This window comes from Setaria italica, chromosome III (genome assembly GCF_000263155.2).
Source record: "Setaria italica strain Yugu1 chromosome III, Setaria_italica_v2.0, whole genome shotgun sequence".
Classification (NCBI taxonomy): domain Eukaryota; kingdom Viridiplantae; phylum Streptophyta; class Magnoliopsida; order Poales; family Poaceae; genus Setaria; species Setaria italica.
In genome coordinates, this window is record NC_028452.1 from 34824801 (window position 1) to 34849800 (window position 25000).

At 46.3% G+C, this 25000-nt stretch overlaps 1 protein-coding gene across 2 annotated transcripts; it reads right to left on the reverse strand.

The window, feature by feature from the left end:
* Nucleotides 1-6647: 6647 nt before the first annotated feature.
* Nucleotides 6648-21878, reverse strand: LOC101778904 (E3 ubiquitin-protein ligase UPL1). Of its 2 annotated transcripts, XM_004962505.3 has the most exons (17): nucleotides 21725-21878; nucleotides 21394-21535; nucleotides 19746-19841; nucleotides 19458-19661; nucleotides 12839-19349; nucleotides 11626-12704; nucleotides 11249-11539; nucleotides 10954-11161; nucleotides 10595-10848; nucleotides 10233-10507; nucleotides 8813-9920; nucleotides 8580-8726; nucleotides 8399-8479; nucleotides 7823-8048; nucleotides 7602-7741; nucleotides 7338-7444; nucleotides 6648-7198 (listed from the first exon to the last, which is right to left on the reverse strand). In XM_004962505.3, the coding sequence occupies exons 2-17, from the start codon at nucleotides 21502-21504 to the stop codon at nucleotides 7096-7098; spliced, it is 10941 nt and encodes a 3646-aa protein (XP_004962562.1). In that variant the 5' UTR covers nucleotides 21505-21535; nucleotides 21725-21878; the 3' UTR covers nucleotides 6648-7095. The 2 variants fall into 2 exon arrangements, with proteins under 2 accessions (XP_004962562.1, XP_012700095.1); XM_012844641.2 differs by having other exon boundaries at nucleotides 12839-19661.
* Nucleotides 21879-25000: the final 3122 nt, after the last annotated feature.

Below are 25000 nucleotides of genomic sequence, written 5' to 3' on the forward strand. Positions count from 1 at the left end.
ATCTCCCTCTTCACTATAGACTACACCAGAAATTATCTCCACAAGCTCACACCATCTATGCATCAAAGGTTCAGAGAAGTTTCTTCTAAAGTTTAGTCTAAGCTCTGATCCATCCCACACACTGGCCAGGGACACACCAGTCTTGTTGCATATGCAGAAAAGCTCCCAGAATTGCACTGCCAAGGGAGTCGTGCCGAACCAGGTGTCCTCCCAAAACCGAATGTTTTTACCATTCCCAACTTTCCATCTATACCCGAATTTTAAGTCTCTTGCTGCCCACAGCACCCCCTTCCAAAAAGATGAGGATTGTGAGTGTGGAAGACAGAAAATGTTAATTGCATTCCTAATGTATTTTTGCTTAATAATGGCATGCCATATTTTTCCCTCGTCAGTCAGAAATCCTTTTACCCAGGACCCGAGTAAAGCTAGATTGAGATCTCTCAAATCTGGCACTCCTAGACCTCCATGTTCTTTTTTCATATTCACCAATTTTCAATTTGCCAAGTGGATTTTACCATGCCCTTCGTAGTCATTCCAGAGACAGTTAGCCATGTGTGTGTTGATCAAGTCCAAGGCCCACTTGGGAAACTTGAAGAAGGACATTAGATACACAGGCATACTAGCTAAGCAGGTCTTGATGAGAACTAATCTCCCTGCATATGACAGAAGCTTTCCTCTCCAGCAGGCTATTCTCTTAACTATCTTATCCACTAAAGATCGCAGATCCTCCCTCTTCAGTTTTTCTTGATGTAAAGGAATGCCTAGGTATTTATTGGAAAAACCCCTACAGGGCATCCAAACACTTCGGCCATTCTTTTTATCTCCTGATCCTCTAAATTTTGAGCAATCATCTCACTTTTATTATAATTTATTCGCATCCCAGACATTAACTCAAAGCAGGGCAGGACCCATTTCATATTTTTTGCCATCCTAAGGTCTTTATCGAGAAAGAGAATGGTGCCATCTGCGTATTGCAGACTAATCACCCCCTGTGGGATAAGGTTTGTTCCAAGCCCTCTGATTAAATTCTGGTCAGCGGCTTTCTTCATCATTTTTGTTAGCGCATCTACGACCAGATTGAAAAGCATGGGGGAGAGCAGATCCCCTTGTCTAAGCCCTTTCCCAGTTCCGAAATATCTGCCTTCGACATTATTTACTTGGACTCGCACAGTGCCATTACAAAACATGTTCTCCGTTTAACGAATATATGTTTTCTGCAACTCATATTAGTTTTGATTTTTTTTAGACGAATCAGCCTAGCTCTCGAATATGTTAAAAAGAAGAATAAGCCTACACCGGGCAAAACAATACGGGCTGATTGGATTGGGACATCAACATATGCCGCACAACGTCATCGCATTACTCAAACTCAACTCAACTACACGAAAATATGGACCTATTGGATTAGGACATCGACCGCGCCACACCATGCATCGCATGCTCAACTCAATAAATATCATTTGACCAGTTGGACTGGAAGATCAACCCATAGCGCATAACACCACCACCTCGCTGCAACTCCATAACTCCACCGCCGACAGCCTCGGCACCACTGCACCTCTAGCTGCCACTCCACAAAAATGTGGCCCCTGCTGCCCACATCACCACCACCGGCTCTCTCTCTCTTTGGTTTTCACTTTTTTTAGGAAAGAAAGAAAGAAAAGAAAAAAGAAAAAAAAAGAGAGAAACAACTTCAACCACAGCTAAGGAGCATACGACAAACCACCATGCTAGAACATGCTTGATGTTGTCTTCATGAAGCCACTACGGGACACAGGAAAATTGCCAAGTGCCAGGGGCACTCGGCGAAGGGCAAAAAAACACTCGGCGAACCGTTTGCCGAGTGTAACACTCGGCAAACGGCATACAACAAATTTTGAGTCGGCAAACACGGATTTGCCGAGTGTTTTGTGTCGCGCACTCGGCAAAGTCTTTGCCGAGTGGCCAGAAAATACTCGGCAAAATTTTTTGCGAAAAATTAAAAAAAAAACCACCGGCCAGCCACCACCACCGGCCGGCCGCCACGCACCGCCGCCGCCTCGACCCGCCCCCGCCGTCGCCCCGCGGCCGGGGAAGTAGAGTACTCGGGGAAGAAGGGGAGGGCGCCATCGCCTCGACCCGTCGCCCCGCAGCCGGGGAAGAAAGGAGGGCGCCAGATCTGCCGCCGCCACGACCCACCCCCGCTGGCCACCATGACCCGCCGCCGCCACGACCCACCGGGGAAGAAGGGGAGGGTGCTAGATCCGCCACCGCCACGACCCGCTGCTGCCTTGACCCGCCCCGACCGCCGCCCCGCGGCCGGGGAAGAAGGGGATCGGAGGGTGCCAGATCCGCCACCGCCACGACCTGCCCACTGCACGCCGGCCGCCACGACCCAACCCCGCCGCAGCAACGACCCGCAGCCGAGGAAGAAGGGGAGGGCGCCAGATCCGCCGCCACGACCCGCCCCCGCCGGTCGCCACGACCTGCCGCCGCCTCGACCCGCCGCTGCCGCCGCCCCGCGGCCAGGGAAGAAGGGAGGGCGCCAGATCTGGCCGGGGAAGAAAGGGGAGCTAAGGGGCGCCAAATCTGGTCGGGGGAGGGAGAGGGGAGGGGAGGATGTCCACTGGGAGGGCCGGCCGCCGGCGGGAGGGGAGGGGAGGGGAGGATGTGCGCCAGGAGGGAGGGGGCAGGAAGGGGGCGTTGCGGGGAGGACGGAGGAGACCGGGGGCGGGGGCAGAGGAAAGGCCGGGGCGTGCGGCGTGGGTGGCCGGGGGAGCAGACCGGGGTATAGATATTTTGTTTGTTCGCCGAGTGTCCCAACGGGGACACTCGGCAAAGTTTCTATTTACCGAGTGCAATAAATAAAACACTCGGCAAACCTTTTTTCTCATTTTTCTTTTTTGATAACACTTTCTTCTCCATTTATTTTGATATATTTTGAAAATACTTTGTCAAATTACCTTAACAATATATATTTGATTGTTTTACTCATATTATTTCATGATTTTATGCGGTTATAGTCAAATTCAATTTATATGAATTAAAATACTATAATTGTCTTCAATACATTAAAATTATCCAACAAATCCTAACAATTACCAAAATTTCACATGAAACAATACATGTTCTCTATTGACTATACAAAAAGTTTTGTAGTCAAATCAAAACTCAACCATCACTTTGACTCCAAGTCTTATCGAATCCTTCTCAACGCTACTATTCTTCTTCTGAGATGTTTTTGTTTGTAAACATCGTACGTGACGAAACGTGCAAAATCTTCTCAATTTTTTTCCACAGCCTCCATGTATGATATCATCACATCATGACAAATCTTATGATTTTCAGACTTTGCTTGCTTTTTTTACAATTTAAAAATCATTCAGCCACACGTTCGTGATCGTGTTTCCTGAATAAGATGTTTGCAATTTTTTTTCATTTCATAGTTCAGGTCTCAAATTGGGCTAAATAATATGAATATCATTTTTCTACTCATTTTATTCTATAATTTGAATCATTTGCGATTCAAATTTGACTTATACCAAAATTTGCCTTGAAATGCAATTAATTATAGCAAACAAATCCAAAAATATACCAAATTTTAACATGGAGTACCACATGTTGTATGTGGGGACTAGGAAAAATTTGAAGGTGAAAAGAGGAAAAAAAACTTATTGTTTTGCCGAGTGTCAAAAAAACACTCGGCGAACCCCCTTGTTGGCCGAGTGTTTTTTTTACACTCGGCAAACCCCTTATTTGCCGAGTATTTTTTGTTTGCTGAGTGTTTTTAGGTAGGCACTCGGCAAAAAGCTTGTTTGCCGAGTACCCGAAAAAAAACACTCAGCAAACAAAAAACACTCGGCAAATTTTCAGTTTCCGGTAACGAGGACACGACACCGCTAGCTCGGTAAAGATTCAATTTACATCCACACCATCACCTCACAGTAGGGGGGCAGGGGGTTCAGTGAGGATGCCTCCGAGGAGGAAGCGGCACCCACATACGTTATCATCTAGGCTTTCGTCTCGACCTCAACTAACTCATCTAAAAGTGAGAGGCCGGAGCATGACCCAGCCACACGGACCTATGGTGCAAGAGGCACCGCGCTGCAGGCGCGCCTTCCATTGGTCGCAGCCAACAACACGACCATGCTGTCACTGGCGTGTACCTGTGCACCCGAGCATGTCGCAGTCGTGAAGACGCTGACACACCTCCGCACAACCCCAACTGATGATGCTACCGTGGGCACGGACTCAAGGCACCTCCGTCGCAGCCCCTAGTACCACGCCAACGACGGCCCTGTGCACCGTCCGTGCCGCCCCCAGCTGCAAGCACCCCGTTGAGTTGCTAGCCACCAGGGGGCCTTAACGGGGCGGCGGCACACCGCTCGCCGTGATAGGAAGCTGGGTACACCGCGATCGCCACACCGGCAATCATGCCAGCCACCAGATCCAGGCCGCAAGCGCCCCCACACCGCAGGACGTGGCGAAGAGAGCTGCACACCCTGACCGCCGCCCATGGCCCAGCCGTCAGTGAAGCCAGCATTGTCGGCCACCAGAGCCCGGCAGGAACCACAAGTTGTGTACAGATCCTACATCCTCACATGGATTGGGCCACCCCCGAGGAGGATCTGGCCGGTAGCCATGTCGGCGCCACCAGAACAAGAAGAGAGGGAGGAGTGGGGCTTGTGGGAGGGGGAAGAGCGTGGTGGCCCCGCCACCACCTTCCTCGCTACTTGCCTTGCTTCGTACGAGCAGCTCCAGTGGCGGTGGAGGCAGGGAGAGGGAGGCGATGGATGGGGGAGCCACCCGAGTTGCTTAGTGTGGACAATACTGGGGCGAATAGTATAAGGGCCTATTTGATTCCTCTTGCTAAAATTTAGTTGCTAAACTAAACTTTAGCGAAAGTTATTTGGTTCCCCTTCTAAACAGCATTTAATGAGTTGTAGCTATCTACCCTTATTAATGGTACCCTTCCTTTCCTCTCTCTCCTCCCTTCTCTCTCTTCTCCCTCCTCCCTCCTCCTGCTGGATGACTCGCTCGCCGAGCTCCCGCCACCGCCGAAGCTACCTGCGGCACCCCTAGCAGCAGCAGCACGCCGGCAGCCGGTCCCCGGCGACCGCCGCTACAGCCCAATGCCGAGCGCCCCCGCCGTCCTCCTCCACTCGCGTTCCTGGCCCTTGTCAACCTGCCACTCGTGGCCCTCACCGCTGCCTGCTTCGAGCTCGCCTGGCGCGCCGACGCGCCGAACCGCGACACACTCGTCCGGGGGTTGCGACGGCAGGGATGGTGGATCCGGCGGTGACGGAGATGGATCCGGTGGCGGAGGCCGGACCACCGTGCCACCGGCGATGGGGATGGATTCGGGAAGAATGGCGGCGGGGAAAGTGGATGGCGCAAGGGGGTGCGGCGGATTGGGTAGGAGCCAGCAGCCACAGCCAGCCAGCCGCCGCCGCCGCCATGTGTGCCGGCGGCGCCAGCGGACCCGTGCTAGGCCTCCGCCATGGCCGAGCGGGAGGCTGCATGTGGGCCGGCGGCCGAGCCGAGCACCACCACCGGCGGGTCCTGCGGCAGTAGAGCGGCGGCGAGGATGGCCTGCAGGAGCAGACGGCAGCGATGCGCCGGCGGCGGATGCGTGCGGAGGCATCCTGGTGCGGGTGCGGATGGGGATAGGGGAGAGAGAAGGTGCGCAGGGGGCAGACAAGCAATAAAATGAGGGGCACACGTTGTCCAGCCCACCTTTTAGCAAGTTTAGCAACCAAAAACTTGTTAAAGTGCTAAACTTTAGCAACGCAACTTTATAGCAAGTTTAGCAACCAAAAACTTGTTAAAGTGCTAAACTTTAGCTACGCAACTTTAGCAAACTTTAGCAAGGATTTTTGGCAGTTTAGCAGCTAAAAGTTGCTAAACTTTAGTTGCTAAAGTTTAGCAAGGTGGAACCAAACACCCCCTAAGTATTATTTGTAATAATATTCTTTGGTACAAATATTGCCAACTAGCAATTGGACCAAGTATGCAATCTGATGTTCCGGGTTGAGTCGGGAACATCTATTACAAGTTTTGAATACAATCTGGAATATCAATATAACAAAATGCAAATTTCAAATATAGCAAGTCCTACGCAGTTAATCCAAAGGCTAAGGGTTCGATAGAGTATACCAAGGCTATTCCAAACATCGCCATATTCAAAATCTCAACAAGGTACGAAGAACAATTAGCACAAAAACAAGCAAACCAAGAGTATTATACAATGATTTATTTCTCAAAATTCGAACTCCCCCAAAGAAGCTCCTACGTATCAAATGTCGGATTACTTAGCGAGAGTGATGTCGGAGTGTAAAGGCTCTCAGCATTCTGAAAGTAATGGTGTAATTTTTTCAATGTCTTTCTTCACCCTTGTTCAGTAACTCAGTTGCACCATTAATCTGCTGTACATTCCATGAAAGTTTTTGTTCGAAAGAATCACTCACATGTGACATGAGACGAAATTGGTACGAGCGAGAAGCAAACGTGCCTGCACGTAATCGTTGGTAATAGCGGTGTTTACACAGGGTACGGCTGATAGACAGTATAAACGTAATCAAACCCAACACTACAGATTCCTAGTGCTCCGCAGACGGCATATTCACCACAGGCGCCATCTAATTTTTCCTTCCAACAAAGCGAGTAGATTAACAGGGGTAAGACAGAAAACTTGCATTCGACATAATGTTCAGTTACACCAGTCTATGCCCCAAGACAAACGTGAAAAATAAAGTAAACCAAAAAAACCCTTAGGAGCCAAAGTCCAATGTGTCAAGGCGACAACTATTAATGGGGCAACGGCCGAAAAACGACCATAAAAAAGGAAAAAGAATATTATGAACATCAAATAGTTGCCATCTCTCTACACTCCCGCTCCTCCCTGAAAATTCTCAATCCTGGGCATGTTCTTCCATCACGGCCGTCCCTCCCAACTATCATTTGCAAGGGCCTTGCAGGGACAAGTGCCATCGCTTGGTGTCGGCAGCCAGTGGAGTTCAGAATATGGAAAAAGATCAGCGCACGTCCTGCTCACCTATTGCAAATCTCAGTATCTGTACAGACTCCCCAACAGGGCACATGCACAGGGATGACCGGTTAGCCGAATCCGAAACCTTCATTTGCTTCATGGATCGCCAACAGTAACCTCTCCTGGAGCTGCTCTTTGGATGTGTACTCAGGCAAGTCTAGTTGGTTAAAGCTGTAGTCAGCAAAGATAACATAGTGTTAGTAAAAACTAGACATAATGGTGACTGCCAAGTCTTTTTCATAGTAAGCGACACAAAGCCAAGTCTTTTTCATAGTAAAGTGATACAAAGCAAAATAAGAAGATAGGTTACCAAGTATGAGCCGAAGGAAGATGGTTCGTGCTGCCATAGGCCTTGTGTATCTGAAACCGTTGTGGCCCTGAGATTCCTTGCAGTGCACTGAAACCTTCTAGCGGTACCTACAGTTCAACTCAAGGTGTAAGCACAACAAATGTATGTGGCCTCATAGATTCCAATGTGGCAGTCAACACGTTGTAAGCCAATCTAGAGTTGCAGACTGCTATCCAGAAATTGAATCAACACATCAAAGAATCAGGGAAGCGACTGTCAGCATACCTTTGAAGTGCCCGTCACAAACTGGAGGAACCGAGCTTTGTCTTCCTTGCTGAACCCTTGCACTATTTCCCAGAACCACTGAATGACCGGAGAGGCTATGCTGTAGCCAGAATATTCTGTATTTGCTTTCAAATCATCCACTGAAATCAAAACAGGCAAAACAGGAAGTTAGATTGAATGCAAAAGAACATTAACCCCCAAACCATATTTGTAGAACTTACAGTCAATATCCGGAAGTCCGCTAATTAGAAGTTCAAGCTCTTTGTCGTTAAAGATAGATATTAGCTCCCGTGGAATGAGTTCATTAAACCCTTCCAGGAAGGCATTAATCTGAGGCCTGATTGCAGTGGTCAAACGATGCTCTACTACCCGGTCCACATATTCATGCTTATTCTCCTCGGTTACCTTGATGTTACGCCCTCCAGGAATCAACTCACTATCAGTGACCTGCAAAAAGATAATGACTTAGGATGTAGAAGATAACGATCTACTCCCTCCGTCCCACAAAGAGTGTCCATTTAGGTTTGTCCTAAATCAAACTATCTTAAGTTTGACCAAGTTTACAATGAAGTGTATCAATATTTATAACACTAAATAGGTATGCTAATGAAACTTGTTAGACATCAAAAGCATTGATATATTTTTATATAAACTTGGTCAAACATAAGATGATTTGACTTAGGACAAAACTAAAAGGACACTCTTTGCAGGACGGAGGGAGTCGCTTGTAAAAAGGTAAAGACCACACACACACACACACAGAGAGAGAGAGAGAGAGAGAGGAGAGGGGGGGATACCTCTGCCTTCTCGTATAGTATCAGCTTTTCTTCGTCTGCATCCATGCTAAATGTGAGATCCAAAACATCAGTTATGTCATTCTGCACACAGATCATTTAAAAAAGTTATAGCTGAATGATCAACTGAACCCAAAATTAGAGGAACATGCTACATAGCCTGTGTAGGCAGAGAAAAACATACCTCAAGCATCCATTTCAAATTCTTGTAGTATGCAGGATCAATGGCTTCAATGTCATGGTATGTAACCTTGACACCAAGTATATGTTTGTAGAAAGATCTAGTAAAATGGGCATCTAAAAGTTGACCATCGAAGAGAGCTTTGCCAACCTGGTGGAATGTAAACTTCAGAAACTAGAATAATATTCACATTCACAAAATGTAAAAGGCTTATAACAAGGGGCACCATAACTCACCACTCGTCCAACAAATTTGAAGTATGAAAGGTGCTCAGTTTGATATACAGAATTAGGATTCGGTTGAAATGTGAGATCATTCCCCACCGTAGTAAATAAAAGGGCACCCTTGTCAAAAATGACTCGTGACAGCGACTGGTACCACTCCCTTGTCAGCCCACCAGCATCAATTCCTTCTTCTCCTTGAAAATGAACAGTGAGCCTACCCTTCAAGTCCTGAGGTGAGCGCATCCTGAGCTGATTATAGGAGTCCTCAAGAATATATGCACGGCGCACAGAAATTCTCACAGGACTATGATGATGATCATGCTGATGCTTGATTTTAGACCGGAAATATGCACGTTTGTTGTCAAAATCAATTAGGCGAGGGATTTTCAGCATTAGGGAGAATGATTTTTCCAGCAACCCTGGGTTTTGGCGGATGAATGCATTCAACAATCTTCTGTGCTTCTCTGAAAATTTCACAAAAGCATTTTGTTTCTCATCAAGACTGGCTTGGCCACCAGATGATCTCAGCCCACCACTAGATGTTGAAGCATCTTCCATATCTGAAGTTGAAGCCTCTTGTACAGCATCAGGTTGCCCAGGACGCAACTTTTCACATGTCACAAAAAATGATTCTATATATGGTAATATGTTTTGGGTTCCTGCAGGCAATGGAGGTGCTACACCTGTTGCTAATGTAGGTGCATTGGCAGCAGCAGGACTTAGATTCGATACATATTCTGAAGAACTTTCTATTTTGCTTATGCAGTTGCTCAACTCCAACCACAAAGCATCCAATGCAGTGTTAATCTCAGAAATCTGGGAAACTGCATCTGAGTGATCTTTTTCAGCAGGAAGCTCTGGATCCTTTTTCTCTTGAAGAGTGGTGACAAGAGAACTCAAAGCCTGCACAACTCTAAGAATTGCTGTTCCATTGGCTGATGAAGAGCTAAGAAGAGCCTTTTCAGAATTCTCATACAAGCGAAGCTCCTTCATTGCACAAAGTGTCAAATTTTGCATTGAACGTGCAAGCTCATTTATGAAATGGCAACAGAAGAATGGGGCCAGAGCCACAATCTTTTTCAACACTTCCGCTACAAGGAGATAGGCATTGTCTGACAATCTGAAAAGACAAAAGGACGATCCACTACCATGTTAGGAAACAAAAACTGATGTAAGATAATCTGATACAGTATTATAGTAGATAGATGGTTATCCAACAAAAACAGGTCCAAAGAAGATAATAAAGTGTATGACACATTTTTTACATGAACCACGAAGAAAGAGTGGTAGTACAGCCAACAAGGAAAAAGAAACAGTTGTATGAGCCAATGAAAAAAGTAAGCTACCAAAGGTCAATTTATGATAACATAGCAAACAATAAGGAAAATGATTTATTGCATGTATCACTGAAGAAATTTGCTCAAGTACATACCCATCATGCGCAAGCAATGAACATAGCAACCGAAGCTCTGGTTGGGGAAGACTTTGCAAAACAGCTTGCAGGATATTTTCATTATCAACAGCAGGGGTTTTGCTACTATCCTCAGCATTTGACTTTGATCCAGATGATTCAGAAATATTGGTATTATCTTGACTATCTTGTACTGCATTCTCAGGTCCAGAAGGTTTCTCAGATGATGCTTCCAACTTAGCTTGATTAATTTGAGTCTCAGCGTTCAGCATGACAACTTCAAGAAGGTTTAGTAACTGCACATTTTGCAAAAGGCTAAGTAAATTGAGGGTGAAAAGGTTAAAATAAATACCTACAATAAAGAAACAATAAAAATCTTTCACCTGTTCAAGATGAGCTACACTTCTCATATACAGTGGCTGATTCAACAGAGTTAACAGCAGAACAAGCGCAAAAGCTTTCTGTTCTTCACCATCTTCTACAACAGCCTTGCCATGTCTCTGATCAAGTGCTTCAGTGTGGCATCTTGATGGGCTCGGAAATTCAAGAAAGAGCAAGAGCTTAGCAACATTTGGATGACTTCTGGCCAAGTATGTCAAAGTTTCAAGCACACGACGTGAGACTAACGGAGGCACACCTATTCAAAGCAACAAGGAGGATGCATTAATATACAGTGCAACTTCAGAAAACTAGGCACTTTTACTGTGCAAAAGAACTGAAGAAAGGTGAAAGATTTAATTACCATCTGAAGATTGAGGGCGCGAATATGTGATATTCGCATGGCATCCATACAACCTAAATGGTGGCTCAGTTGCATCTATTGATTTCTTTGAGGAACCCTGCAGATCAAGCATAAGCATGTCCACTAGAATTTGAACCAAGGACTTCCTGCTATCCCGGTGAGCACAAAGATTCAGGAGAAGCCGCTGCAGTTGACCCTTGTATAAAGGCTGAAAATAATAATAGGAGAAACAATTACAGGAAATATACCAGCATTCTATATAAAACGGACCTCATAGAAGAAACAGCAATATTACCTGAACAACTCGAAGCAACCGAATAAGAGCTCTAAGGGCATCCTCATCAACCAGCGGAGCACCTTCAGTCTCAATTGGCTTGCTAGTTGATCTGGAGGGATCACCGTTTCTGTCAAGGCCTGCTGCCATTATTTCACGTCGGGAGGATTCACCTCTCCTGTTCCTGGAGTTCATACCAAAAAGGGAGCTACTGTGATACCGATGAGCAAATCTCTCCCTTAACATGTTGGCTTCAGCAACTAGTGCAGGTGTGAGTGTAGCTAGTAGTGTGTCCGGAGATGTCAAAAGCACCTGCAATTAGCATATGTAAAGAGACCATGAGAAAACAGTTGAAGCAAAATGTTCAGAAACGGGACAGATGATGAAACTAAATATACCTCTTCACGAATTTCTGAGGGGAATGTTGCAATAATTGAAACGGCATCCATTTCAACTGGCTGTCCTTCTAATTCTTGTGATTGTTGTTGCAACCTTTGGGCACGTTGTTGAGCTAGCACCTCTTCTCGTATATCAGGGGGGAGTGCAGCAAGGAATTCAGGATCAATATCTCCATCATTCTGAGGTTGGTCATTAGAAGTCTGAGCCACTTGATTTTGACGTGAAGAAAGAACTTCAGCTCGTAAGTCTTCAGGAAGAGCCTCCAAAAATGTAGGATCAATTGAGTCAGCATCTGCTGCTCTAGCAGGCTCCTGATTCCCCTCATTAGCATTTTGATCAGGTTCTTGGTTTGAATTTTGAGGAACCTCACTAACACTCTCCAGAGATATATCTCTGCCACCTACTTGGACCGCACTTCCAGATGGCCTCCGTGATCGAGCAGTTGCTTGCATATCACCCAAAGGTAGCCGATCTGAAGCGCCTGAAGCCCCATGCCGGTCACCATCATCATGCCCTTCAACACTTCCTATTTCAACCTCCAAACTTCTGAGGCTCTCCCCTAAAGTGGCACCACTGCCACTGCTTGCTTGGCTGACTGCTTCCACATCACGTACCACAGCATCACTACGCTCATACTGCATCTCTGTAGCATGCTCACTTGCATTGGACACATCTCTTTGAAGTGCATCACTGTCAGGAGGTGCAGGGCCAGCATTTTCTAAGACATCCACAGGATTTACTGTATTTTCATTGTTCTCATTTTGTTCAGCTGGTGCTTCTTCCCTTGCCTCAGCTTCCGATACATTGGTGGGCTGGTCATTTTCTTGAGTACCACCAGCAGGTGTTCTCTGGTCATCAGGCTGTTCAGGAGTGGGCCGCCTCAAATGAGATATAAGCAATTCTTCAATGCCTTCAGGTACTGCAGGGGCAGCAGATCCACTGCGTTGCGGACTGTCATCCAGCCACATATTAAAACGGTGTCCATTCCGCCCACTTCGCAAGCTGCGGAATATAGCATCCAAACGGGAGGAGCTACTTTCATGGTTTCGATCAGAGAAAGCCATCTCAACCAGATTTTCTGTGTAAAAAAGTAATAATATGAATCAGCAAATCTATGCCAGACTTGACAACATATACATACAACTACCAGAAACAGGCTAGTATGATAATGTAAATAACAATCTAATGGGTTAAAATGGAGTTAAGAGATACCTGGTTGCCCTTGATGCGGAAGGTTCAACATCGAAGAAGGCTCTTCAAGAAGCGGGTGATCCAGAACACCGTGATCACTTGCTCTGCCAAGAAGATTGTATATGGAGGTACTTCGGCCTTGCCTTCTTGTACCGAAAATGTCCAGAGGCATCACACGCAGTGTATCCCCAGACAAATTGTTGCTCCCACCAAAAACTTCAATATGGTCAAACACATTAATCCCATTAATCCCCTCCTCCAGGCGAAGGATGACTCCTTCCTCATCCTCGTCTTCATCATCATCTTCTAACAGGTCCTCATCAAATTCTTCTTCATCCATTTCACGATCATCCTGATCTGTGTCAGGATGAGACATCTGATGGGCATCATCTTCCTCAAGATTGTTATTCTCCTCATCATCATCTTCATCCTCATCATCTTCATCAACCTCTTCACCATCATCTGCTGACATATCTTCATCAGTGTCTTCATCGTCATCAGCCATATCATCCTCTCTATTGCGTGGAATTTCAAATCTGATTTCCATTGTGGATTCATTGCCAGTTCCATCTTCAGCCATCTCATGCATAAAATCATCTTCACCATCACGAGCAAAACCTCCATCCATATCACGATCATGATCCATCTCATCTTCTACTGAATCTGAACTTTGTGAAGTTTGGACAGCATTAAATGTTTCCCTGTCATCAGTAATCATTTCTGTGGGCTGAGAAGTTGTGTCAAGAGCCTGGAACCTATTAGATGATAAATCCACATTGTTGCTGTCAGAGGCAATCTTTGACGAGTTGTCTCCTTTTGCATTAAGATCTGCTGAATGAACATGTTCCTTAGTGACCACTTCCAGGGCCTTCACAATAGCAGAAACAATCTTCGCTGAATCAGGGTGATCCAAGTCAAGAACTTGAAGGGTTCTCGATAACGATTGAACAAGTCCAACTTCAACAAATGTAACTGCAGATTCTGCTGATAGAGAGGAGCCAGTTGGTGAGCGGGCTGACAGAATATCATTCAGCAAATCAACATACGCATTCAACCTTGACACTGGAGCTTTGTAAGCCGTAGAAGAGTCAGTGAAATCAAGAAATATATTGCAGATTTCAGAAAAAATCCTTTTCCGGCCCTCCGCAGAACGAATAGATGAAGCCACCAAAAATTGATTAGCCCTTGTTGCTAATTTATACCTCCAATCTCCATCAGTTTTCCTATCTTTCTTTTGCTTTACAGCATGAGGAAGGAAATGCTGCAAGATATGATTAAAGATTCCACCACTGACTAGACCAGCACTTGGTCGATTAGGGCCATGCATGCTGCTCAGGTCAGCATCATGACGAAGAACAACTTGAATGGATGATGCATAAGTTAACAATACATCTGTCAGCAGCTTAAGGACAAATGCACTTTTGGCAAGGGATGCAGTAGCCTCTTGGGCAGCATGCTTGCTCTCTTCAGGCGCTACAGCCACAGCTTTCCCCTTCCCTTTTGCAGAACTGCAGTCAATATCCATGTCTGAAGATGAGGCAGTACCAGAAACATCAGCTTGATCCTCTGATCGGGGTGGTGGAACAAAGGATATGACCAGATCTAAGAGATGCTCTATAACAGTGACAAAGCTTTGTGGTGGCTTGCGGTGAGGTTTCACATTCCGTGCACTCAAATCAGGCTGTTTCCCTTGAGCACTTGCAGGAGATCCTGCAGCTATGTCCCCTGATGTTACCTTCGTGACTGCACCTGTTGCTTTATCCTTATCAGCTGACTTGTCCTTATCTTTCTCCTTGCTCCTTTCTTTCTCACGATCCTTCAAAAGAACAACATATGGTCTATCTCCAACCATCTCAATCTGGCACACAGCTTGGGCCGCTTTCATAAATATCACTGGGTCCCGATATACAACAAATGCTAAATTCTGGACAAAATTGCGTGGGGTGACCCTGGGATTTGCATGCCGATTAGCAGCTGTGACAAGACTGTGACGTATCTCTAATTCCATTGCTTGCTGAAGGGTGTGAGGATCCTCCAAAATATGACGAATGATTGTAGAAGCCACACTGTTGAATCCAGAAAAGAAGCTACTTGTCGGCAATGACAGCAACGCATTCAGACCACCAGACTCAAGAAAACAAATTGCAGCTGCATGAACTTTCGTCAATGTAGCACAGAGCTGAAGAATAGCATGCATAGAAGCAGAAGGCAACTGTTTTTCAATGCACTTGCAACAGATCTTCAAAAGTTGCTTCTGGTCCTCCAGGTCCAATAGCCCTACACTTGACAAAGATTCTGAATCTTTTTTCTTACTGTCATCAATCACAAGTGATGTTTTTGCATTAGAATTATCCTTTTTCAGGACATCTAGCTCTGTAACATCTGGTAACTTCGGTTCCAACTGGAGCATTCGATCAACAGAAAGAAAACAGGAAGTTACCCAATTTGGAACCTCAGTCATCTCACTTTCCCTAGGTTCCAACTCCCAGCTGAAAAGCAGATCTAAAGCAACCTTCACAAGACCTGCCTTTGAGGCAACTTCACGGGCAGCAGTATCTCCATGGAGAATCAAAGCAAGAACATGAAAAAGAGCAGACAATGTAGTATCCTTTAAAGACTCAGAAGCCATCACACACTGTTTCAGATTCTCAATCAAATATGTAAGCACCTTCTCTCGATTTTGGCCATCATTCTGTGTGCTGATAGTGACAAGCATGTCCCTGACAGGAAAAGCTAATGCTTCCTTTGTCTGAAGAAGTCGAAGACATGAATATAATATTTCATCTATGGGAGGCAGCTGAACTGTTTCTTCTTCCAGCTCAAGATCATTGGACCTACTATCTTCCTCCTGTGCAGATGTATCAGAATTACCAAGAGACATTGCAAGTGCCCGAGCAAGTTCATCATCCTCCTCTTGTGGTTCCTCTGGGTGTGAGAATAACCAATCGGTTGCTATTTCAACACTGTTCGTCCCAACTTGTCTCAATGCTTCTTCAGCCCTGGCACGAGAGAACCCCATCTCTACAATCAGTGAAATTGCATTCTCATCAGGGGGTGGACCAGCTAAACGACCACTACCATTGCCAACAGTGTTTTTCACTTCCACTCCAGTGCAAACATGCCTCATGATGGATGTGACTGAACTGATCAACTCAATGTTGCATTCTGGAAACTGGGAGTGAGCCCAGATGGGAAGAACTGTCTTCAACACCTTTGACTGAAGCAACTTCATGAACCTCTCTGCATCTTGTGGAAATCTGACAGATCCATTAAAAATAGGCTGCTCAAGTAATTGTCTAGTAGATGAAGAGAGAATAAATGATGAGGTCACAAGATGGTCCATTACTGCCCCATAGCTGGAGAGGGGGCCATAAATCCATGAAGAATCCGTCTCCTTTCCATCCTTTCCAGTCTTACTATCTGTATCCATAGGCGAAGATGGTGGCCTGCTCATCGTGAAGAGCAACTCACTTGTAGCTTGAAATGTGGTCAGGATGGCCTGAATGACACCACGGCAATAAAATGAATTCACCATGATTGGATTACAGGATTCTGGCCGGTCCAATAATATTCCATCAACAAACTCAACCACCTTTCCGAGATATCGGCACTTTGTGGTAACATTAATCTCCTTCTCAGAACTTACTGAGCGCCCTTCAAAATTGAGATGTTCCAACACAATAGAAGCAATACTGCCAGCAACGGATATAACAGATGGGGATAAATTTACAGGACTGTTTTCTCGACGAGATGTGAGCAGCATTGCTTTCCCAAGCTCCATAAAAAGATGGCTAATATGGTACGAGAGAGACCTCATCATGTCACAGCAGGAGGAATGCTCAGATTTTTTCTTGTCTTCTTCTGATCTTGTGCTAGCATTTGCATCAGATGAACTGGAAGACTGGTCCTGGGAACTTGAGGGCAACCCCTGATTAGAATATCTATCAGAATCAACTCTCTGTGAGTCACTAGCTGCCCGGCCAATATCACGGTAAATATTAATGAGGTCAGACACCTGAGACTCTATGTTCCACCCAGAACCCCTTCGCCTTAAAAGTGGATCAAGATATTGCCTGAAAGAAGTGTATCTGCTATCATCAATGTCACTGGCAGATGAGTCAGGCTGCTGGGCTTCAGATGCCAGAGAAGATGAACTGGCTTCAGAGTCAATCTTGTTTTCTTCAAAAAGTGAAATTTTATAAAGCACTTCCCGGTGAACTCGTCCAATATCTTCCAGGACCTCCCTGCTGGCATCTCCAAATTCTGAGAGCAAAGCATTCATCCAACGATTATCTTTTGAGGCAGCTAGGAATAGTAGAAATTCAACAACAAACAGAGATGGGATTGCTCCTTTTTCTAACTTGGACATCTCAACTGAGCTAGAAACTTTGTCAAGTTCCTCCAATGCGCTCTTCAAATGCTCCCTTAAAGATGAGCAAAATGCACGTGCAAGTGGAGTAGAGTGATGCTGAGTAAAGCCCTTGAACACCATCGTGCTATGCAAAGCAATAGGCATTCCTCCAGATGACTGTGTAATGCTAGGCCTCAACAAGAGTGCCAAAAGAGCCTGTAGACCTCCCTTTTCAACAAATAACCGGCAGGTTTCAGAGTTTTCCATTGTCCGGTGCACCAGGACCATCACATGGAAAATGCTTAAATGAGAGAACTGTTCATCATGCATGCCCTCCGCACTGGAGTCCATAGCACTTACTAAATCACGGCCTTCAACATCAGTTTCCATATCTGTTTTTTCTTCTTCAGAGATGGCTGGTTCATTGCTTCTATATTCCTGAGATGAACAGAGTTTGTTGATTATTTCAATAATGATGTCGACACCGGTACTTCTCAGGGATTGCACGTGACGAAGAAGCTCCTCCACTGCATTAGCTAAAAGGACCACACCCTCATTCATCGGCATCAAGTACTTCCTGCTAGTGAAGGTGTCCACGAGAAAACGTAATGCTGAAGTTTCCCTGACAGCCTCGAGTCCTTGGTTATTGAGGCAGATAGCACCCAAGCCATTAGGAACACAGATAAGAGCTTTACAAGATGGTATTACCCCAGCAGTCACTGATGACAGAAAAGCATCTGGAAGACCAAGTTCCTTCAAAGCAGGAAAGCATGTAGGATCTTTATGAATTATTTCACTCATAACAGTAACTGCTGAAAAATAAATGTCACCCCCAAACTTCTCTACATTCTGAAATATAAGGGAAAGTGAAACAGGCAACGAATTATCTTGGGAGCTTTGAGAACGAGCAGGATTCCCAGGAGAGTATGTAGCAGACCCCAAGGCCTTGAGCAAAGCTCTAATCAATCGCTTCTGAGAGTACAAGACATCCTCTTCTGATTTCACGGCGTCAGTAACCATTGAATTATGACCATCAACAGTACCAATAACGCGCTGCACTTCTACATGTAACCTCTGAGACAAAAGCTCTACACCACCCAAGTCTTTGAACAGAGAAACAGCAGGGCTGCTGTACTCCATCAGCTTTTGGAGAGTCTTCACTGCCAAACATACAAGATGCATATGAGAAGGATCATTATCTTGCAGGAGGGGCAACAGAGGAGGAACCATCCCTGAGCCTCTAACCGTAGTCCCAGAACTTGATGAAGACAGTACATGGAGCAAAAAAAATTGAAGAAGGGCATCAACAATTAGAGGAGCTGACGTGTCATTCGGGCTATTGAGTGATGATATTGCTTTCTGCAGGACACTGAGCAACACCATACGATTTCCACCAGCAGAGATTATACTTGACCCACTCAATATCCTAGCGCGCTCATGAGATGACGCATATGCTGCTAGCTGTGCTCCCAGCGCTAGCATAGCCAGTGCGCGGATGGGTCCAGGAACAAAATCTTCAGACCTGACAAGCCTGATTAACTCGTTTATGTACTCTGGCTCATTTGTAAAGAAAGACGTGAGTTCGTCATGAGCATCACTGGATTGCACCAGAACAATGAAAGAAAGAAGGCTTATGCGACTATACAGCCTACAAGTTCGTGCAGAATTGAAAGCACGGGCATATCTTATCCTTGTAAGCAATGCAAACCTGTGCTCTGGGGGCACATTGAACTTGTCCACACATTGCTTCAGTATGCTCAAGTCATCCTCTTTCTGAAGATGCATGTCTGGAATATGTATCACACACAAATTAGATGACTTGCTCTTGTCACTAGTTTGGTCAGGATCTTGGGTAGGACTCAAATTATACTCAAAATGAAGAGTTGAACCAAGACGGTGCTGTGAGCCATCATATTTGTTCTCCATATCTGCTGGGAATAAGGATAAGCCCTCCTGCTGATTTCCTTCATTTGCCACAACACAAGAATACAAACCTAGACCTTCCTCCTTGCTGCCCCATCCTTGGGCCAATGATAGAAGATGGGTGTTTATAGCTCCACAGCTAATTAGCTTTCCATTCATATGCAACTTTGAAGGATTTATTTTCACCAATGCAGCAAGAGTTTCCAAAGCTGCCACAACTATCTCAGGGTCTGACGATGCCAGGAGAAGCTTAAAATGCTGGAAAAAAAAGCAACAAATTAGCATGAGGCGAGAAAAAAAACATGGGTGGTTATAACTCACATCTTCTGAAGTCAGGAGGAGGTAATAGCACAAGCAAAAGCTCACCTCAAGACCAGCAAAAGAACTTTTATTATGGCAATTCTCCAAAACAATCTGCATAACTCTTAAAATTTTCAAGATGGTATTCTTTGGCAAAGGATCAGCCTCGGCCATATCGTCAGATAAAAGAAGATCTTTCCTAGAAGAAAGGTATGTCTTGAAATATGTGTCAAAATGCATAAATAAAGGCTTCCAGTGGTGGAAATTTCCCTGTTACCAAGTACCAAAAGTAAGCAACTGCAATAAAGCAAGCAAGCAAAATATAAAATAGGCTGCCACTTTAAAGAAAGTCACCTTATTAAATTCCCAACGGAAACCTGATAGTGGTATGGCAATGTCATGTAGTGGAATATTGATTACTCGATCAATAAATTCTTTGACTTTTGCAGGCTGCAATCCAAACAAAATAAGAATAATTTATCAGCAATAAGTTGTTTCCACAGGTGCACCAAGGGTAAGAACTTTAAGGAAATTTGCAAATAAGTTCAGACAGGCAGCACAGGAAACAGAGAAGAATTTGAAGAAACAAGAATATTGAAAATAATACAGGTCCTTCACATGAAACCATTTTAACCTTAAAAACTGATGTATGACTACACATATATGTTACAATACAGTACACTGTATTGTGTATCTATGTGATGCAGTGGCTATGCAAGTTCATTGAGGTGAACAAATCTAGAAGTTTGCTGAAACCAGTGACTATGCTAGCTCCTTGGCAAGGTGAAAAGACCATTAGTTTGTCAGTGATGAAACAAGTGTCCCTTAAACAACCAAAGCTCACTGTAGAATGTGACCAACCACCTTATTGATGAAATCAGATACAATACTAATGATGCATATTTCCATATTTTACCTTTCAATGCCAGTACGATGAGAACCAAAGTTAGCAGTAACTAATAAGAATGTGGAATCACATGCAGAACCTAAGTAGAACTGTAGTACTACCTCCATCCTTAAATATATGACAGTTTAGGACAAGCTAAGTAGTTCAAGAATAAACTAATTAGCATGTCCTAAGCGTCATTTATTTAAGAAAGAATGGAGTAAATAAGCAAGTTTCCTCAACCACAGCTACACAAAATCAGGTGAAGTGCGACCAATATCGGTATGGAACGGGCTATCCGGAATCTTACAACTACACAATAGCACTGGTCGTATTTTAGAATAGGTGTTCAAAGTACAACATAAACAACCACATTGGCTAAAAAACACCCATAAGAACACGTGGGAAAAACTGATCATAATCATCATGGAAACATAACAATATGTGAAAGTAATATATCACAAAAGCCACCAAACTGGGTGTTAAAACTGAAAACATCAAACAGTGATAGGTTTTACGATTGTTCCACAAATTTACAGTGACAGGCCTCAAGCAGATTCATAAAGCCCTCAACCATAAAGTTGCAAGGTATGGCATCTGTCCTGGCTCATAAACTTTTGGTCTGAACAAATAATTAACTAAGAACAATAAGGAATATTATATGCCCAAAAAAACAACAGCCCTAAGATGGGGTAACTAAAACTCCTTAAACCTAGTACAGCAGCAACTGAAAGGACATAAGCAGACGCCACTTAAGTATCGTACTGACACTACAGCATCGTCACAAAAGAGCACCCATGAGGACAAACGAATTCATAGAAGAACTGAAGCACTACAGATTCTACCATGCCATCCCAGTCCCAAACATCCTCTTCGAACAGCACTAACTACCCAGCGGCCCACCAACGCCCACCTTCTGAGCAATCACAAGCGAGATCCTCCACCCGAGCAATTAAACCCTAGCACGGCATACCCAGAGACGATGATTTTACCGTAACCAGCAAAGCCGCGGCACATCCACACGCGCCCGCCCCCGATCAAAACCCTAGGACGAAGGACGGCGAGCAAAGAAGCTCCGATGTGGGGAGGCGGGGGGGAGGACATAGGGGGACTCACCGGCTCGGACTCGACCTTGATCGCGGGCGAGACGGCGCGGCTCCCGGCCAGGATCTGCTGCAGGCGCAGCGGGAAGCTGGCCCTGTGCGCGGCCATGGCGGCCGCCGCCATCTCCGATCGGGACCCCTCACCTGCGCGTCACCTGCGATTTAAAAAAAAACAAACACCAAAAACTCAATCAGCGGAAGGAGGATGAAAAACCCCACTCGAAATCCCACGAAAACCCTAGCCCGCCCGGGCCCGATCGCCGCCCGCACGGGTCGGGGGAGGCGATGGCGGCGCGGCGGCGGGGGAAGAGGGGAAGGGGAGCGGGGAGGGCGGGCGCGCGTACCTCTAGGGTTTTGGCCCGGCGAGGCACACACATCGGCCGCGGGGGAGGCCGGCGGCGGAGGAAGGGGGCTTGGGGGATTCAGAGGCGGCGACGTGAGGGAAGGGGGGGAGAGGGGGCTTGCGGTGTTTGGTGTTTTGGGGATGTGAAGAGGAAGAGGAGGGGGAGGAAACTTGGAGGGGGGGTTGTGGGTCGCTTCGCCTTTTTTCTGAGGAAGGGAAAAGGGAGGCGCACTGACGCAGCACGGTAGGTCACGGGCCCGGCGCGTGACGGCCGAGGTCTGCTGGGCTGACTTGGTGGATCGTGGACGCGGGTTGCCGCCTTGACGGGAACGGTGGCGGTTTTCGGGTTCAGGAGGCTTCTTTGGTTTTCTTTCTCGGGAGGTTTCCTGCGTTCGTTTGATGCCGGTTGACACATGGGCAAAGACTTGCTCCAACATTTGGGCTGGGCTGGTCTGCGCTAGGTTGGGCCTGGGCCGGGTTGGATGCTATGCAAAAAGTCAAAACGATCTACAATTTAAAAAGAAAATGGAAGGAGTACAAAGAAATTTTTATATACTTTTCTTTTCTAGTGCACCATAATGGTTATTTCGGGATTTTTCCTATTTCTCACTTTTTTTCTCATCAAGCAACTACTTCCACATCTTTCATTTTAGGATGCTTCTTTCCCATGTCAATTTTTGTTTCTTTGCTTACCGATAATGTTGATTCAACATTTTCCAAGAAATGTTGGCGCAACATTTTTAGGGATTCAACTTTTTTTATATGACAAACTTGAATAGAAAATGTTGGTTCAAACATTTTTTTGCAAGAAATGTTGGTTTGACATGCTTTTTTTACATATTTATTGAGCCAAAGATTTAGTCAATTAGTGTTTATAAATAAAATAAGGATTAGTGTTTATAAATAAAATAAGTACGACATTCTTTTTTCTTGGTTGACCATTGCTTAGCAAAGCAGTTTTGCACCACCAGTAGTGATCCCTACTACAAAGAGTTAAGGTTGTCCATCATGGCGAAAAGGGTTTTACTTGTCACTAGCTGTCCTTATCTAAAAAAAGAACACCAAAGTCCAAAGGGACCGATTGCCACTTCTCTTGAAGCTAGATCCAGAGTGTGAAGCAACAAAATTAGACTGACAATGAACTCCCAGATCTCACTTTCTCATGACTTTTCTAAAGAGAGCAATATACAAGTGGAACGTTCTGAGCAAGAAACGGGATGCGTCGGATGACTCGGATAGGGTGTGAAGTTCTGACGCGAGAACAAAACACAAGTCTGAAGCATGCGTCGCTTCTCACATGCTAGCAAGCAGCTACCTGTGATTCACAGTGAGCAGCGGTAGAATATTCTTCCTTTGCCATAGAAAGCTGAGGCATATTCCTTTGCTTTGCTTCAAGTCTAAGGATGTAGGTACAACCGTACAAGGCGTCGGTCTGGACTCTGGAGCATGCTGTTAGTATTTTCTTAGGGCGTGATTGGTTGCCCCTCTCCCACCGTCCGCTGCATGACCCCGAAGCGTCCCGTGCACTCTCGCGTGTTCGGTTGCCCTCCCGGAACCGAAACGGCGCACCCCCCGTTCCTTTCCCCCACTCCATCCCGCATCGCCCCGTCCGCCCAGAGGGCTCCTTCGCTCGTGAGTCGGGATGGAGCGATGCTGGCGGGAAGATTTGGGCGGACCGCGGGAGATGGCGCCGTACCGGGGCTAAAGGCGCGGGAGGTTACGGTGACCTCCCATCCTCGCCCCACTTTCTTCGCTCCCCTCCTCCCTGGTGCGCCTTCTCCTCTCTCTCCTCCTGTTCGACCTCGGTTCGCCGGTGGATCGAGGTACCCCGGCGGCGCCCTGTGCCCCCACCGGTGCTGCGACGGTACATCTCCCCCTCCTCTTTACGCTGCTTCATCCCCTCTCCCCCGCTGATCTGTCGATTCGTCTTTTTTTGGTTGGTGTCGATGAACCCTAGGTTATTGTTCTGTCAGATCCATGCGCTCCTTTTGTGGATTTAAGGTTGTGATGAACCCTAGGTACTTTTGTGATGCAGATCTATGGTTCTCACATTTGTAGAGGTGTAACACCCAAAATTCCATCATGAAAATAATGTAAGCAACTCGGTCTAGTTTTTCGTGCTCTAAGGATTAAATAAATTACTTTAATTAAATTACGGTCTTTAAATAATTAAAGAGCACTAGAAATAATTTTAGAAGCAATAAGTGCTTGGTAGAGTTTTTCTTTTCTCTTTTATTTTGGCTTTTGTTTGAATGCTTGCTTTTGAATTTCAAAAGAATTTGAATTGAATTTTGAAAACTTCAACTCTATTTAAATTCTCAAAAACCCTCCACCTCTCTTTCCTCTCCTTGGGCCGAAATCCCTCCTCTCTTCCTTTCCTTCCTTCTTCAAGCCGGATGGGCCTATCCGCCGACCCATCTCCTTCCCCCTCTCTTTTCCCCTGCGCAGGCCCATCTCCCCTTCTCTTTCCTCTTGGGCCGCCACCTCCCCTCTCCTTTTTCAGCCGAATGGGCCCTTTCCACCAGCCGGCCCATTTTCCTTTTCCTCCCTCTTTTCTCCTTGCGCCGGCCCAGCTTCCCTTCTTTTTCTTTTTGGGCCGCCACCTCCCTCTTTCCTCTCCCACCAGCTGGCCCAAATCGGCCCAGCCGGCCTGGTTCTTCTACCTCCAGGCGCCTGAAGCGCCAGGGACGCACGCACGGGTGCCGTGCGCCCCCTGTGCGCCGCCGGCCGGGGCCCCCTCGCCTCCCGGTGTCCCTTGGCCTCCCGAGCCCCTCCACGACCTCGTGACGTCTCCCCTCCCCCACTCCCGGCCTCAAATCGTCGCCCCATCCTTTCCTCTCCCCAGAAACGGCCGCACAAGCTTGAAGGCCATTAATGGCCGGCCGACCTTCGATCTCTCCCGGGAGCCCCTTCCGCTCCTCCCCGAGGCCTATAAAGGTCACCATCGACCTCGCCCGGAGTTTCCCTTTCCGTTTTGCTACTCACCCGCCACTCTCTCGCACCGTCGCGCCGCCGCCCAAGCCACGCCGTCGCCCGTACTGTCACCGGCAAAGCTTCTGTTCTTCTCCGGTGAGGCCCTCCCCTTCCTTTCCCTCTCTCCCTCCTCTCCCCCACCGAGGCGCCGCCGCCCGCGCGCCGGCGAGCTCGTCGCCGGCGAGGCCCCCCTCCCACGCCGGTGAGACCCCCTCCCCGTCGGCCATGCCCCTGTGTGCTTGGTTGCCTGTTGGAGGAAGAAGATGGAGTTTTTGCGATCTAGTCCCTGACCTCTCTGTTATTC